The following is a 15,759-nucleotide window of genomic DNA, read 5'->3' as shown; positions in this document are numbered from 1 at the left end:
TGCTTCTGAAAGGTCACAGCCTTGAAAACCCTAAGGAGCACAGTTCTACTCTGTACACATGGGGCACCATGAGTTGGAATTGACTTGACAGCAACTAACAACAACAGTGCAATTTAAAGAAAATACTTACGAGACCGTTTACAGATTTTTTAACCCACTTGTTGTTGGGTGCTGTTGAGTCAATTTCAAGTCGTACAGACCCTCTGTGACAGAGTAGGATTGCCTTAGAGGGTTTTCTAGGCTCTAATCTTGATGGCAGCAGATCTCCAGGTCTTTTCTCCCACAGAGCCATGGGATGGGTTCCAACCGCCAACCTTTCAGTTAGCACCTGAGCCCTTAACAATTGAGCCACTAGGACTCCTTTTTAAGCCACTAATGTGTTTTAAAGCAGTATTAGCAAGTGTTCATGTTCTAAATTTTATCAAATATTTAGTTTTCAAATACTGGAAATAAAATATATGGAGCTTTCAGATATAGTCCCTGATTTCTATTGTCTTTTCATCTGAAGTGTTAATGGTTGGGTCTGAGCATTTCAATCAGTAAGAGCAAATTAGGTGAAGTACAATAAGGGATATAAGTAAATGAATTGCAGTTGTGGGAACTGGGGCAGGATGTGTAGAACAGTCTTCAGATACTTGAGAGTCAAAACCTGGAAATGTGCTTAAGGTCACAGTCCAAGGGACAGTGGATATCAGAGCCAGGTAGGTAAATTGGAGAATCTAAACTTTATGAAAATTAATAGACTCAAGTGAAAGAAAAATAAATTAGATGAAATGAACTGTTTCTTTATTCATAATTTTTATTTTTGTCTATAAATAAGTTGTACTTAAATAGAATGCTTCATATAGATTAAAAGACTTTCCCTTGTAAAAGACTTACTTTCCCTTTTTAAAGAAGGGCCTACTTACAGCTACAGAAATATCTTTTCTAACCCTGTATAGGTAAACATTTTACTTTAAAAAGTTGACTATGTGAGAAATGATTTAGTAGTGTACCATGTACAAGTCATTTAAAAGGGCATTTCTTTTTTGTGGGTGTGTGCTTTAAGTGAAAGTTAACAATTCAAGTCAGTCTCTCATACAAAAATTTATACATATCTTGCTATGTACACACTCCTCCTCTCCAGCCTGTATTCCACGTGTCCATTCAGCCAGCTCCTGTCCCCCTCTTCCTTCTCATCTCACCTCCAGACAGGAGCTGCCCACATAGTCTCATGTTTCTACTCGAGCAAAGAAACTCACTCCTCACCAGTATCATTTCCTGTCTTATAGTCCAGTCCAGTCCCTGCCTGAAGAGTTGGTTTGGGAATGGTTCCAGTCTTGGGCTAACAGAGGGCCCGGGGACCATGATCTCTGGGGTCCCTCCAGTCTCAGGCCATTACGTCTGGTCTTTTTACGAGAATTTGAGGTCTGCATCTAAAAGGGCATTTCTTTTACTACCAAGATGATTAAGACATAGGCCCTACCCTCTAGGAGTTTGCATTCTGCTAACTATAGGATGTATAATGTTTTGTAGTCTATAAAACATTTTCAAGTACAAGTATATTTCAGTTAATCTCACAGCTCTGTGAAAGAGGTAGTTTTACCCCTGATTTCAGTTGTGGAGACAGATTTAGAACACGGCTTTGTCCAAGGTAATGTCGTAACTGAGTTGCTGAACCAGAATTTGAATCCAGATCTTCCAAATCTAAAGACCTGAACAACTTCTACTGGCTTATGGTTTTTCCACATGCATACAAGGAGAAATAAGGTGTGGTATGAGCTAATATTCACTAAGCACTGTGTTAGGCACTGGACTAAGAACTTTCTCAGTGTATTCATTTATTCTTATGAAACAACAGCCCTGTTACACAGGGACTTTTATTCTCATTCTACAGGCACAGTGACTGAGTAGCTTGTGCAATAAGTAGAAGACTTTATGTAAACATCTCTACAATTTGTGGAACAGCTAAAATGATTTTCTAGGTATTCATTAGTAATTACGGTGATAAATTTAAGATTATTAGCATAGAATAATCAAGGAGGAAAGAAGATATAGTTTTATTTCCTTACCATACAATATGACTGTCTCATGAAAGGTCAAATTTATTAGGTGGTCATCTAAATTTTTTGTTGAATATGAGAACATGTACCAAAAAGAACAGCATTTTGTTCATATTTATTTCATCATGGATCACTGTTCTTTTCCTTCCATAGTGGAGGGCAAACTGTACACATTTGGAGAACCTGAGTGTGGGAAGTTAGGTCTTCCCAGTGAGCAGCTGATCAATCACAGGAAACCCCAGCTGGTATCTGGAATTTCCGAAAAAGTGATCCAAGTAGCTTGTGGTGGAGGACACACTGTGGTTCTCACAGGTATGTGTGGAGCCTGCTGCCTGGTTCCTGCTTTCTGTGGTGGCTAAGGAATTGGCAGTCCTTATCTGGGTTGGCCATGTATCTCTTTCTGTTAAGGCCTCCGTCTTTATCCCTGCAAAACCAAAAACCAAACCCGTTGCTGTCGAGTCAATTCTGACTCACAGTGACCGTATAGGACAGAATAGAACTACCCCAAAGGGTTTCTAAGACTAAATCTTTACAGAAGCAGACTGCCACATCTTTCTCCTGCAGAATGGCTGGTGAGTTCAAACCACTGGCCTTTTTGTTAGTAGCTAAGCACTTTAACCATTGTTCCACAAGGGCTCCTGATACCTTATTCCTACAGTAATATACATTTCTGGCCTATGGAAAAAAATTTTAAGTAGAAAAAAATGAATCTTGTTGAATTGTTTCCACTAACATAATTGATACTTTGATGACTGTAACATCTTTAATAGTACCAAACAACAGTTTTTGCTCATTCTCAAGGATAAACTATTTGCCTTACATATAAAAAAGCTCATTGCCATCAAGTTGATTCTGACTTATAGCAAACCTATAGGACAGAGTAGAATTGCCCCCATAGGGTTTTCAGGGAGTGCCTGGTGGATTCGAACTGCCGACTTTTGGGTTAGCAGCCAAGCCACCAGGACTCCTCATGTATAAAAAAATCCATTGCCATGGAGTCAGTTTTGACTCATAGCGACCCTATGTGTATACATACGTATTCTATATTTATCTAAAATTGACATTATTTTTCCTGAAATGCCTTCTTTGGAGCTGCCTGTTTATTCTGTTTTCTACATGTACTTGATAATTATTTTCTTTTGATACTGACAGTGTATAACTTGGAAATGTCTTTGCAATTTTTATGTTGTGTTATATGTAGTAATTCATTAGAAAGTACCAAGGTTTGAAATTACGGATTATAAAGAGCCTTCATACTAATGTCACTTGGCTTCTGAGCTTCTTATTTGCTAGGATGAAATTCTAGTCATTTATTAAAATAAACTTACTACTTGGTAATATACTTACCAAATTGATGTTTCGAAATTGGTCGAGCATAAGGTTTATTTTCAATGGGTAATACAGAAGTAATACAGTCGGGTCATGAATTACGATGATGATTTTTTTTGGCCAAAAAGAAATGAAAAGTTTCTGAAGTCACTACTTAATCTTCAGTAACCCAAAGTCAGAAGTGTTCTAGACAAATGTTGAATAATAAATAAGTCTCAGATGATATGCTTAATGTTGCAAGGTGATTGAGCAACTTTTGAACTTCAGATTTTCTTCTTGTTCTAGTCCCAGTTGTGCTTATTAAGCTTTGGTTTCTCAAAATTACAATTTTCAAATGGAATCTTTTCCAAGTGAAAAATTTTTTGTTTTCAATGCCTCTACTCTAAATTTATAAATAATTCTGAGGTTTAGGATCTTTATGAATTTCTGCTAGCCAAAAGAATCTATATAATTTCAAAAAGATTTATTCTGGAAAGTAAACTTTGAAATTAATCTTTATAAATTATCTGAAAACTGGTTCTATAGGCAGAACTGTAATTTATTCTTTATGTATTATGTGTTTTTTCTAACTTATACAAAATTATACGAAGAATTGTTTATTAGGTGATTCCAGGTTTTTCTGAAAGACATAAATGTTGGTTATATAATTATAATGTGTTTCAAGTATACATTATGAAAATATTTTCCTATAAATCGATCACCAAGATAATCCACGATACTTTTAATTATATTTCCAATAAAAGATACACTTAAGCGCAATATAGTCTTGTAGTGTTGAAAAACATCTAGCTTTCTATGAATTTCAAATAGTTACTTTGAAGCTAAAAACCATGGTGTCAGAAATTGATTCTCTTCTCCAGATTTTTGTAGACTTTTGGCTCTCACAGTGCAGTAAAGTTTTTTTTTTTCCAAAAATTATGAAGGCCAACAGATGGTTGCCAACTTCTGGTTTGCATTTGACTAAATATGGATATTACCAAGAAATTGCCATCTGTTATCATCATTTTGTAAAAGAACATTTTCTAAACAAAAAATAAGAAGCTCTTAATTTTATAATAAAGGAAATTTCCTTAAATTGTATAAACTTACATGTATGGAAAATTCACTACTTTGCCTATTTTTCACATTTCTTCACAGACTTGTGAAAGTTTTATTTATGAATCAGTCCTGGTGAGAAACTTGTATTTAGTCACAGCTGATGAAGAAATGGGCCTGAAGAGTGTATTGATCATCAGTTTGACTAAATACTAAGTTGAACATCTAAGAGAGCTATGGAATACTTTGCAAGACTTTAAGGAAGCATAACTAATGATGTAGATTATTCCCTTCACTAAAGCTAAGGACTTGGATTAGATAATCTTTGGTGTCCCTCCCCAACTTTGTTTTTCTGTATCTATGACTTTGATCCTAAAATCAATTTGGGTATTATTCATTAAAATAAGTCATAGATAATTTAAATGAATTCATTACAGATGAATTTATTTAAAACTAAAAATATTTACACGTGACCATGCTGTAACGGAAACAACCAGCTCGTTGCCATCAAGTCAATTCTGACTCATAGTGATCCTATAGAACAGAGTAGAACTGCCCCATAGGGTTTTCAAGGAGAGGCTGGTGGATTTGAACTGCTGACCTTTTGGTTAGAAGCTGTAGCACTTCACCACTGTGCCACCAGGGCTCCGTAACGGAAAAGGATAGGTTGAAAAATACAACTACTAGTTGTAGCGATGGTATGGTTATAGTTTCTCCTTAGAACTGGGGAGATAATGGACTGCTGTTGAGAACTCTTCAGCGTGACACTTGGGACACACTGAGTGAGGCAGAGTGATTGATGTAATCTTGTATGTCATCCATAGCAATTAGCAAAAAACAAGATAGACCTGATTATAAGATGGGTCCACAATGAAGTATGGATCCCAAGAAAAACAAGAACTTAAACTTTTCTAGATTATGTTTAGACAACTTTATAATCTCTGTGGGGCAATGAGTTACTAGTCATAAAACCAAATATATTCTGTGAAACTGGAGTAATATTGACCTGGAGCCAACTAATAAAATCTGGTGGTACAAACAGTTAAGCGCTCGGCTGCTAACCAAAAGGTTGGCAGCTCAAATCCGCCCAGAGGCTCTGCAAGAGAAAGACCTGGGGATCTGCTCCCGTAAAGATTTCAGCCTAGAAAACCCTGTGGGGCAGTTCTCTTTCACATGGGTCTTTATGAGTTGAAAATCAACTCGACGGCATCCAACAACAACAACGTAGTATTTATTAACATTAACAAAGTTGTTATGGACAAAAATTAGTTGTTATATTTTATGTCCTTAGATAAGTAATACAGTCTTATGTCATTAAGAAAAAAGAAACTTATAGGTCTCTACATGGCACAAACGGTTTGCACTCGATTGCTAACCTAAAAGGTTGACAGTTCAAACCCACCCAGTGGTACCATGGAAGATAGGCCTGGCCACCTGCTTCTGATAAGATTACAGCCAAAAAAACTCTTACGGAGCAGTTCTACTGTGTAACACATGGGAACACCATGAGTTGGAATCAACTTGATGGCCACGAACAACAACACTGTCATCCCTAATCATCCAAACATACGAAAATGAACATAACAAGTAAAACTTTCATAATATGATTCAGGCTGCCTAAAAAGCCATGGGCTAATACCTTAATTTTTTAGTTAGCCGGAGATGATGATAATTGTTTTCTTTTACCCGATGTTCTACTTAAGCTTAAAATTCAGAACTGGCAATTTGCATTGTGATTATGAATTAAACTAGGAGATAGTATTTTTTTTACATTAAAATAAGGATCTATTTTACTATTGCTTCAGTGTGTCTTCATATCCTTAACACAGCATATTTTCTTTAAGGAGTAGTATCTATATGTTTTACTTAGGAAGCAGACATCATTTATCAGACAGAAAAAAATAATGTAAACCTACATTACAATAGTTATGTGTTCACCAGCACCCCCGATTGTCAGAATAAGATGAATTGATTAGATAAATTACTTTTTAAGAAAATACTGTTTATAACTGAGTGTTTAGAATCTGCTTGAATGTTTTTTCATTTAATCGTCAATAACAACTCTAGTAGATAGGTATTATTACATGAGAGAAATAGGTAACCTGCCTACTTGCCACAGCTAGTAATAATGACGGTTTGGGTTCCTGCCTGAATCCAGAGCTCTTCTCTTCCTCCTGTAACAAAAGAGAGTCAATGAATTGAACTAAAGAGGAGTGTACCAAACCCAAAAGCCTTTGCCATGGACTCGATTCCAACTCAGCGACCCTATGGGACAGAATAGAACTGCCCCATACAGTTTCCAAGGCAGGGTCATTATGAGTTGGAATCAATTGCAATGGGTTGGTTGGTTGGAATCTTTATGGAAGTAGACTGTCGCATATTTCTCTCACGGAGCAGCTGGTGGGTTCAAATTACCAACATTTCTGTTAGCAGCTGAGTGCTTAATCACAAGGAGGCATGTACTGAAGTAATAAACACTACACTCCCTAATGTGGTGGCCAGTGAGCGTCGTAAGTGTGTACAAGGTCCCTTTCATCACCACTGATTTATCTTGGTTTTTATTATTTTCCATTTCTAAAAAACATGAGCTAATATTTAGTTATTAGCGGTCCTTTGAAATCACTTTAAAATATTAATATCGCAGTTCCCACTAAAGGGAGCTTTACGTGTGAATAAATCTGGCATATCTCCTCTATGTTTTAATTCTCATGCAAATTCTCTTCTGAAATTGTGTTTCATAAAATAAATTATTAAACTGCTTTTAAAGTTAAGGGTTTTTTCTGTAGGAGTCTGTTCTCTTTTATGATTTAAGGCAGTGGCAGAAATTGGCTTAAGGACAACTGATGCTTTTTAAAGAAATAAGGTGGTAATTATAGGGACTTTTCAGGTAGTTCACCCACTTATATATCTTGTATTATATGTATTCCTTACTTAAAAGCAATGCAGTTTGCTTACTTATAGCAATTCCTTTTATGGTTATGTGTAAAAGAAAATCAGACTCATGCCATAATTTTTGCAAATTTGTGCCTTTTTATTTTTCTCTTCCTTCGTCATTGAAAATTTTATACTTAAGTATTAGATAGTCATATATGGGTATTATGGGTATTTCTTTCAGAGGCACTTGACCTTCATTATAAAAGGTTGAATGTCACAATTTTTCTAGATACAATGGTAACAGCTTCCCTGCAGTCCTTTTCTTGTATCTGCCTGTTTCCTTTCAGAGAAAGCAGTGTACACCTTTGGTCAAGGACGGTTTGGCCAGTTAGGTCTTGGCAGTTTTATTTTTCAAGCTCCAGAACCCGCAATTCTTGAGCATGTTAAGGACCAGAAAATACGTCATATTTCATGTGGAGAAAATCACACAGCTTTGATAACAGGTATGGAATAGAGTTTCTCTTGTATTTTACAGTACAATGGGCATATTTTATTACAAAGTAAATAATGTATGGAATGAATGTATCTAACTTAGCATAGAAATTAATAGTTGAGAAAAATGGAGTTCTTTATTTAATATTCAAACATAAAGTTGTAAACTGGTTTTTTTATTTTAATTCCATTTGAAATAAATGTAAATGATCCAAAGATTTAGAATCTCAAAATCTATCAGTGCCATCAGAAAGTTAAACTCTTTGAAATTTGTATCAATTTGAAGACTCTTAACTATGCTCAGGCCAGAGGGGAAAATTCCAAGAGAAAGAGTTTGTTTTAAAACATTGTTCCCATTCAATCTGACAGAGCTACATTCAAGCATAGTAAGTTCATATGATGCTTTTGCCACCAGGAGGCATTTTCAGGAGTGACTCTTCCTTTCTCTTTCCACAGTGCTGGAGAAAAGGGTACCTCAGAGAGCACTGAGTGAATATACAGATCTTTAGCCCTGTACTTTCTCATTTATCCAGGGAGATACTGCTTTTGGCCAACTTTTCAATCTCGGGAATTTGGTGCTGTTAATGTAGGACTCAGTAAATGTTCTCCCCTCATATGACTCAGTCACTTAGCTGTAGGTAATTGATACACTCCATGATTTTAATTGTTTAGGAACAAAAGGGTCTGCAATTTCACTCTTTCTATCTCAGATTTCAATCTAAAAAAGAAGTAAAACGTTAAAAAGTCAAAAATCACTCTAGTATTTTGAAATAATCTAGACACTGGCATTTCTACTTTTTCTCCTTTCTAAAAAAGTGACAGCTATGATGGAGCTCCTCTAAGGATATTTGGTTAGTGAAACTAGGCTTTGACAAATACAAAGAACTAGCATATACTGTTTCTTCTTCCCCCAAAGAACCTTTCAGAGAAGACTCCCTTGTCTGTTCCCAAGTATTGGTGCCCTTGCTAATGTAGCATGAAGTGAAATTGTACAGAATGTAAAGAGGTATTACTCATTCATAGTCCCGTAAAAGCTAGTGATCTGTATTCCTCACTGCAGGGTCATAATCTCAATCTCTGTGTCTTTAACTGCCATATTTCATCGACACTAAATCTCCATCGCAGGCAAATAACACACTATTTTAATGTATCATCTAATAAACAATTAGATTATTTAGTTAAATTTCCATAGTACTTTTCCTCTTGATAAAAGAAATCATAGCACAAATAATTGAACATTAACTGTTGTTTGCCTTTTTGTTCATGATCCCTCCCCGGGGACAGGTGTTATGGATTTGTTTCTCCAGGACTATGATAGGTGCATAGTGAGTTACCTCTAAACTCACGCCAGTTCCCCCTCCTAGCCAGTGGCTCATATTTTTTTTATTAACTTTTATTGAGCTTCAAGTGAACGTTTACAAATCAAGTCAGACTGTCACATATAAGTTTATATACACCTTACTCCGTACTCCCACTTGCTCGCCCCCTAATGAGTCAGCCCTTCCAGTCTCTCCTTTCGTGACAATTTTGCCAGCTTCCAACTCACTCTATCCTCCCATCCCCCTTCCAAACAGGAGATGCCAACACAGCCTCAAGTGTCCACCTGATATAATTAGCTCACTCTTCATCAGCATCTCTCTCCCACCCACTGTCCAGTCCCTTTCATGTCTGATGAATTGTCTTCGGGGATGGTTCCTGTCCTGTGCCAACAGAAGGTTTGGGGACCATGACCGCCGGGATTCCTCTAGTCTCAGTCAGACCATTAAGTATGGTCTTTTTATGCGAATTTGGGGTCTGCATCCCACTGATCTCCTGGCTGTTGTGCTCCCTGTAAGGGCAGTCATCGATTGTGGCCGGGCACCAACTAGGTTCTGGTCTCAGGATGATGTAGGTCTCTGGTTCATGTGTAGTGGCTCATATTTTAAAAAATTCTTTTAAAGTTAGAGGTGCAGGTAGGGGGTTTGGAACAGAGTTAATTTTTTCTGGCTAATGACAACCAAATTAAAAAAGCAAACCTTAAAGTGCATTCGGATAAAGAAATCAGGGTCAAAAGAAGAAGGATAAAGGAGATAGGGAATATACAGAGAAAGAAATAAACAGCTGATAGTAAGCATCATACAGAAGAGTCAAAACACTGATTATGTATTTAGAGGAAATTGCTTTATTTTTATATATTTTGAAACTTGCCACCTTACTGAATTATGTTATTATTCCTAATGATTTTTCAGTCAGTTCTTTTGGATTTGTGTAATATGCAATCACTTTGCCATTTAAATGACAAGTCCCCAGATGTAATGTTAAAATCATTCATTTAGCTTCTTACCACCCTTAAGAGGGAGTTCAAAATTCTTCATATAAACCCTTGGGATCCTCTGTGGTGTGATTCCTTCTTACCTCTTCAGCCTCATCTCATACCACTCTTCCCTTTGTTCTTGTGCTCCAGGCACATTGGTTGCCTTTCAGCTTCTTGGCTGGGCCATGTTTTTCTTGCTTCAGGGCCTTTGTGTATGCTGCTGACTCTGGAGGATTCCTTGCTCTCGTCTTCTTGCAGCTAAGCCCTACTCATTCTTTAGGTTTCAGTTTGAAAGCCTCAATTTCCAGACTAGAGGGAGATCCCCCTCCTCTCTACACATTGGCACCCTTTACTTCTGCTCCCATGACACCACACTGGAAGATGGAGTGTGTGAAGGAGGGCCTAGAGAAGAAGAGTGAAGGTTCAGAATAGTTGCTAGATAGTAGGCAAAGGGCTAACTGAAGAGAAGTGATGATGACCCAGTTATTGTAAAGGGACTGGCCAAGTTGCTGGTCTGTGGCCTTTTCTTCAGTAACATTCCACAACCCAGGAGCAGATTTAGAAAAGAGACAGTTGGGTTGGTTTAAGCAAGTGGCTCTCCACTGGTAGTAATTTTGCCTTCCAGGGACACATGGCAATATTTGGAGACATTTTATACTGTCGTGACTGGGGGATGGGGTGGCAGGTGTTCTAGTATCTAGTGAGTAGATGCTAAGGATGTTTCTAAACATCCTACAATGCACAGGGCACCTCTCCACAACCAAGAATTACCTGGCCCCAAATGTCAATATTGCCAAAGGTGAAAACCTACCATCTAAGCAATGACTGTAGGAAAAAAGAAAATGGCTTCTATTGGGATATAGAAGGTTAGAATATAAAAACCAACTTCCTCCTGAGAGTACAGTGTGTGACACAAGATCTCATGCTGTTGCTGCCGCTCTACATGATGCCAGTATGACTGGGCTTCTGCTTTACAAACCACTGAGGGCTTAGTGACTTATTCTCGGAATATCTATTATCTAAAGCTACATGCAGGACCATAGATGCCATAGAAAGTGTGGAAAGAATGATCAGAAATTCAATGCATAATTTGTAGTTAAGCTCATGTATTTTAAATCTTTGTTTAGAAATTGGTCTATACAAGTAACACCTTTATAATGCTCTTTATTTTTCTCATTTTAGATGTAGGACATATGTATACTTTTGGAGACGGTCGACATGGAAAACTAGGACTTGGACTAGAGAATTTCACCAATCAGTTCGTTCCCACTTTGTGCTCTCATTTTTCAAAGTTTATAATTCATTTGGTAAGGGCATCACATTTCCCTGTTTACATTTCCATATTCCTATATCAGAGTCTTTCAGTGTTTCATATGAAGTACTTTGTGTTTGTATGAAAGAATATCATAAATATATTGAATACCTATATTAGTTTTCCAAAAGTCAAATGTCATACATTATGCCTCTCTGAAAGTCTTCCCCTCACCTGATTTTCCTCCTCCAACGTCTTCCTTTTTGCCCTAATATTGCCTCTTCTGCTGTGTTCTCATATGTCTCTTGACAGCCAGGACTGTGCCATGTATCTCAGCAGAGTGCCTTGCTCACAGTAGTCTTCAGTAAATATTTGTTGAATTAAATATTATTGAGACTCTCCAATTCTGCACAGGAGAAAACCTGATAATAAACTAAGAGTTTTGAAAATATGTTTTATTGACTAAATGCTATTCAGATACGAATCTATTCTTTCAGCACCACATTACCACAAGATATCGTCTCTCTGTTGTTTCTATTACTTTGGCCAATTAGGAACTATAGGCTTTTAAACATTTCGTTTATTTGGTGATGATAATATTCTCCTGTTGTCCAAAGACTTGGTGTCTCATACTATGGAACCCTTCTATTCCATTAATTAATTTGACAATCATTTAATGAAGGCCTGCTATGTGCAAGATAATTCTACTAAGTATTAGGAATATGAGGGATACAGGAGTGAACAAAATGGCTAAGTCCTGCATTTATTGAGCTTACCGTCTTATGGGGAAGATTTTTAAAGGTGATATACAAAAATATATATCAGTTTTAAATTTGAAAATAATTATGAAGGAAAGGTATAGGACATGCTATTCTTACAACACCATGTAGAACAATATAAAGTTGCTAAAAAGCTGTGTATTGCAATATTGTACTGTGGGCCTTTCTTAGCATTTTATTGAAAATCATACATTTTTCAAAATTCTTTGAATGGTGATTGTATCTGTCATTGTCCGGTGATTGTACATGTTTGCATTTTGCTCTAAAGACTTTTAAGCATTAAACTTAGAAAATTTTTATGTGAAGGAAAAGGCTTGGAGACATAATTAACCCAAGAGTCTGATTTGTTCTTGGACTTTTTCCTCAGCCAAATGTCCACAAGTATTTTTTTTTTAGTTTTTAATGTTGCTCCTAGTTGAATGTTTTTCTGAAACAAAATGTAAAGAGAAATGTAATGTGCAAAGTAGTTTTTTCTCTGTACCTTATTCACTTGAAAGTAGAATAGTGGATTAAATCTATTCTAATTTTTTTAAACACAGTGTTTAGTGAAGATATACTGAAATTTATCTGTTTACATATATATACGCACATACATATACAATGAAAAATGTGAAAGCCATAACTCCTCCGGACTGCCTGTTTTCTCAGGTCTCTCAAGTTTTCTGCCTTTGACAGGGTGCAGTCATTACTTTTCTGTCACTCATTTTAGTGGAAAATATTTGAGTTTTCCTTCTCTGACATGTTTCTGCCTTACACAGACAGGTTCCGGCTTTTGCAGGTGTGTGTGCGTGTTTGTGTGTGTGTATGTATATGGAGAGAGAGAGTGTGTGTATCTGGGAAGTCTACCATGAAGTAATCATGTAACAGTTTATGTTTTATAGTTGAGAGCTGTCAAAAACCCATTTGGGTTTGAAGCAAATATCAATTAATTTTTCTGTGGACTTATGTTGCAGGTTGCTTGTGGTGGATGCCACATGCTAATTTTTGCCATTCCACGACGTGAAGTGGTAGAAGAAATAACCATTGAGGAAATAGATGATTTTTACTCACCTCCGGCGGCTTCTCTGCCCATGGACGATTCAGCCTCAGGAAGTGCGCTGCAGAGAACATCACCCACCCGTGGTTCGGCCTCAGGAAGTGCGCTGCAGGGAACATCATCCGCCCGTGGTTTGGCCTCAGGAAGTGCGCTGCAGAGAACCTCATCGGCCCGTGACAGACGAAGAGAGAGGGTAGATATTAGATAATAGTATTATCTAGTATTGCAAAGAAAATTGGAAGAAAAAATCCATTTTCTTTTTAAATCAAAGAAGGGTCTTAGATCAATTTACTGAATAAAATGACTGGAGTTGAAGACTCACAGGCTTATAAAATGATTTCAGAGTTAACCTGTTAAACATACAAATCAGAAAATTCAAAATTATCATGAATAACCTTTGTTTATAAACGGCTGTACTATACAGAGCATCATTCTTATGCCTATCTTACCACTTCTGATTTTTTTCTCAACTGTGTGTGAATTGACGTTATCTTGCCACATGCTTTTATGTTTTGGTTACACCTCCTGAGCTATGACTTATACACTATAAACAATGAAACTTGGAAAACAAAGAAATAAGGGCTTCAGTTTGAGAGAGGGGATGTTCTCTTTGAATTAAATTCAGAAATTCTCTGTGCTTTAAAATTGTTTCGATTACGTATGTTTTTCAAAGTAAGAAAATGCAAATAATTTTTTAAAGGAGACATTCCATCTTAAAAATCACATTCTAAAATGTATTCCTTTTAAAGAAAAAGGTTTAAATTTGGCTTTTTATTATGAAAAAGTATGTATGGAAAGATTAAGAAATATCCCATGTTTGTCAGTGTTGTTTGCTTATATTTCATGAATAATTTTTGTTTCTTAAGGAAGGCAGAGAAAACACACACACTTCACCCCATCGTGTCACAAACAGGCTTCCAAATTGACAGTTTAAACCACCAAGATACAGAAACAACAAAACGAAACATTTTTGAGCCCTTGGGGATTATTAAAAGTGAATATTGTAAAATGTTGGCAGATTTTGCAGTCTTTCTCTTAAATATTTTTGGCAGCTGCAGGTAGTTGATGTCGTTAGTACGTACAGGCAGTCCTTGGGTTATGGACATCAGATTGAGGGACAACTTGTACTTGCCCTTTAATGTTCTGTAAATTTGCCCTCACTTTGAAAGGATTGAACCAACCCCAACCAAAAAAAAAAAAAAAAAAACAAGTCCATTGCCATTGATTTGGACTCACAGTGACCCAATAGGACAGGGTTGAACTGCCCCATAGGGTTTCCAAGGAGCAGCTGGTGGATTTGAACTGCTGACTTTTTGGTTAACGGCCTGAGCTCCTAACCACTGTGCAACCAGGGCTCCCTAAAAAACGCGACAAATTCTTCCTCACAATCACCTTCATTTGCTGCACGTGCAGCTTTTAAATCATTGTAAAGGCTTCCAGCCTTTTCTTGCCCTAAAGTAAGCCTAAATAAGAACTGCATCCACTGGTCCGTATTTACCTACAGATTCTTAAAGACACACAGAAACTGATCTCTTCTGCGACCTGGGGACTGCCTGTATATAAAATCATTTAACACTTTCTTCAACCCGTTTACTTTTAAAGGAAAAATCCCCAGAGTCTAACCGAAATATGTGGGCACTACCTCCAGTGGAAGAGACTCCAGGATCATCTGAATCTTTTTCTGCCACTTCAGTCCCTTTCAGATTGTCTACAGGTAATCCGCGAGAGAGAACCATAACTACCCTCGTGAAGCCAATAGAACCAGGTAACGTTTAGTATTCTGCCAGCATTCAGGAAAAATGTGCCTTTTATTCCTAATGTTGTCATGCGTAAGATGTTTCCTCTAACTAATTAAATTGGCACCTCTTACTTGAACCCAAATCCAGTATTAGCCTAACAAGCCAGAAGCATCGTCATTGACTCTAAAAGTATCACGTAACAAGGGCAACAATCATAATACCATGCGTATCTTTATAGAGCAATGTATGATGCACACACATAGTGACTTGCCCAAGATCACTCAGCTTACAAACCATGTGAACAGGATTTGATTGCAGGTCTTCTGGCCCTACATGGAATCCTGTAGTTAGGCAGTCTAGCGTAATGGTTAAGAGCATGAGGAACGGAGTTCAGTTCCTCTGGGGTCACACACCAGCTCTGACATTCATTAGCTATGAGACTGACTTTGGGAAAGGTAACGTAATCTTGCTCATCCTCAGTTTATCTTTAAAATGGGTTTAATAATACCTACTTCAGAAAGAGTGAGGATTAAATGATATCAGGCATGTAAAATACTTCGCATTGAGTCTAGCACCTCTAGAGACCCCTTAGCAAATATATTTATAATTATTGTTAACATCTCTACCTCACTGCCTACATTGCACTGCCTGTGAGATACAGATTTCGTATTTTAAATTGTAATCCCAACTCTTTTAACTATTACACACCCTTTCCAAATCATTTTGTTTAGGGACATTTGTGTTATCTTAGGAGTGACATATAAAAGTAATGGTTTTTGAGCAAGCCGGTATGAAATGACATCAGTATTGATTAAATGTCAAGCGGACAATATACATACCAAGGGTAGGCTGGACTCTATAATAAGGCTCTAATAAGGTTCTTAAGAA

General features: G+C 37.0%; 1 protein-coding gene across 4 annotated transcripts in view; it reads left to right on the top strand.

The window, feature by feature from the left end:
* RPGR (retinitis pigmentosa GTPase regulator) overlaps positions 1-15,759 on the top strand; it is a 69,875-nt gene that overhangs the window by 14,597 nt on the left and 39,519 nt on the right. For all 4 annotated transcript variants that reach the window (XR_010319751.1, XM_064278138.1, XM_064278139.1 and 1 more), the window contains exons 7-11: positions 2,196-2,354; positions 7,628-7,783; positions 11,248-11,372; positions 13,050-13,325; positions 14,735-14,897. Coding sequence is in view for 3 of the 4 variants with exons in the window: in XM_064278138.1 (XP_064134208.1) it covers positions 2,196-2,354; positions 7,628-7,783; positions 11,248-11,372; positions 13,050-13,325; positions 14,735-14,897 (879 nt within the window). In the remaining variant the exon portion in view is untranslated. The remainder of the gene's footprint in view (positions 1-2,195; positions 2,355-7,627; positions 7,784-11,247; positions 11,373-13,049; positions 13,326-14,734; positions 14,898-15,759) is intronic.

Source organism: Loxodonta africana, chromosome X, assembly GCF_030014295.1.
Source record: "Loxodonta africana isolate mLoxAfr1 chromosome X, mLoxAfr1.hap2, whole genome shotgun sequence".
Lineage (NCBI taxonomy): Eukaryota > Metazoa > Chordata > Mammalia > Proboscidea > Elephantidae > Loxodonta > Loxodonta africana.
Note: the sequence above shows the minus strand (reverse complement) of the source record. Positions and strands in the feature narration are given on the sequence as shown.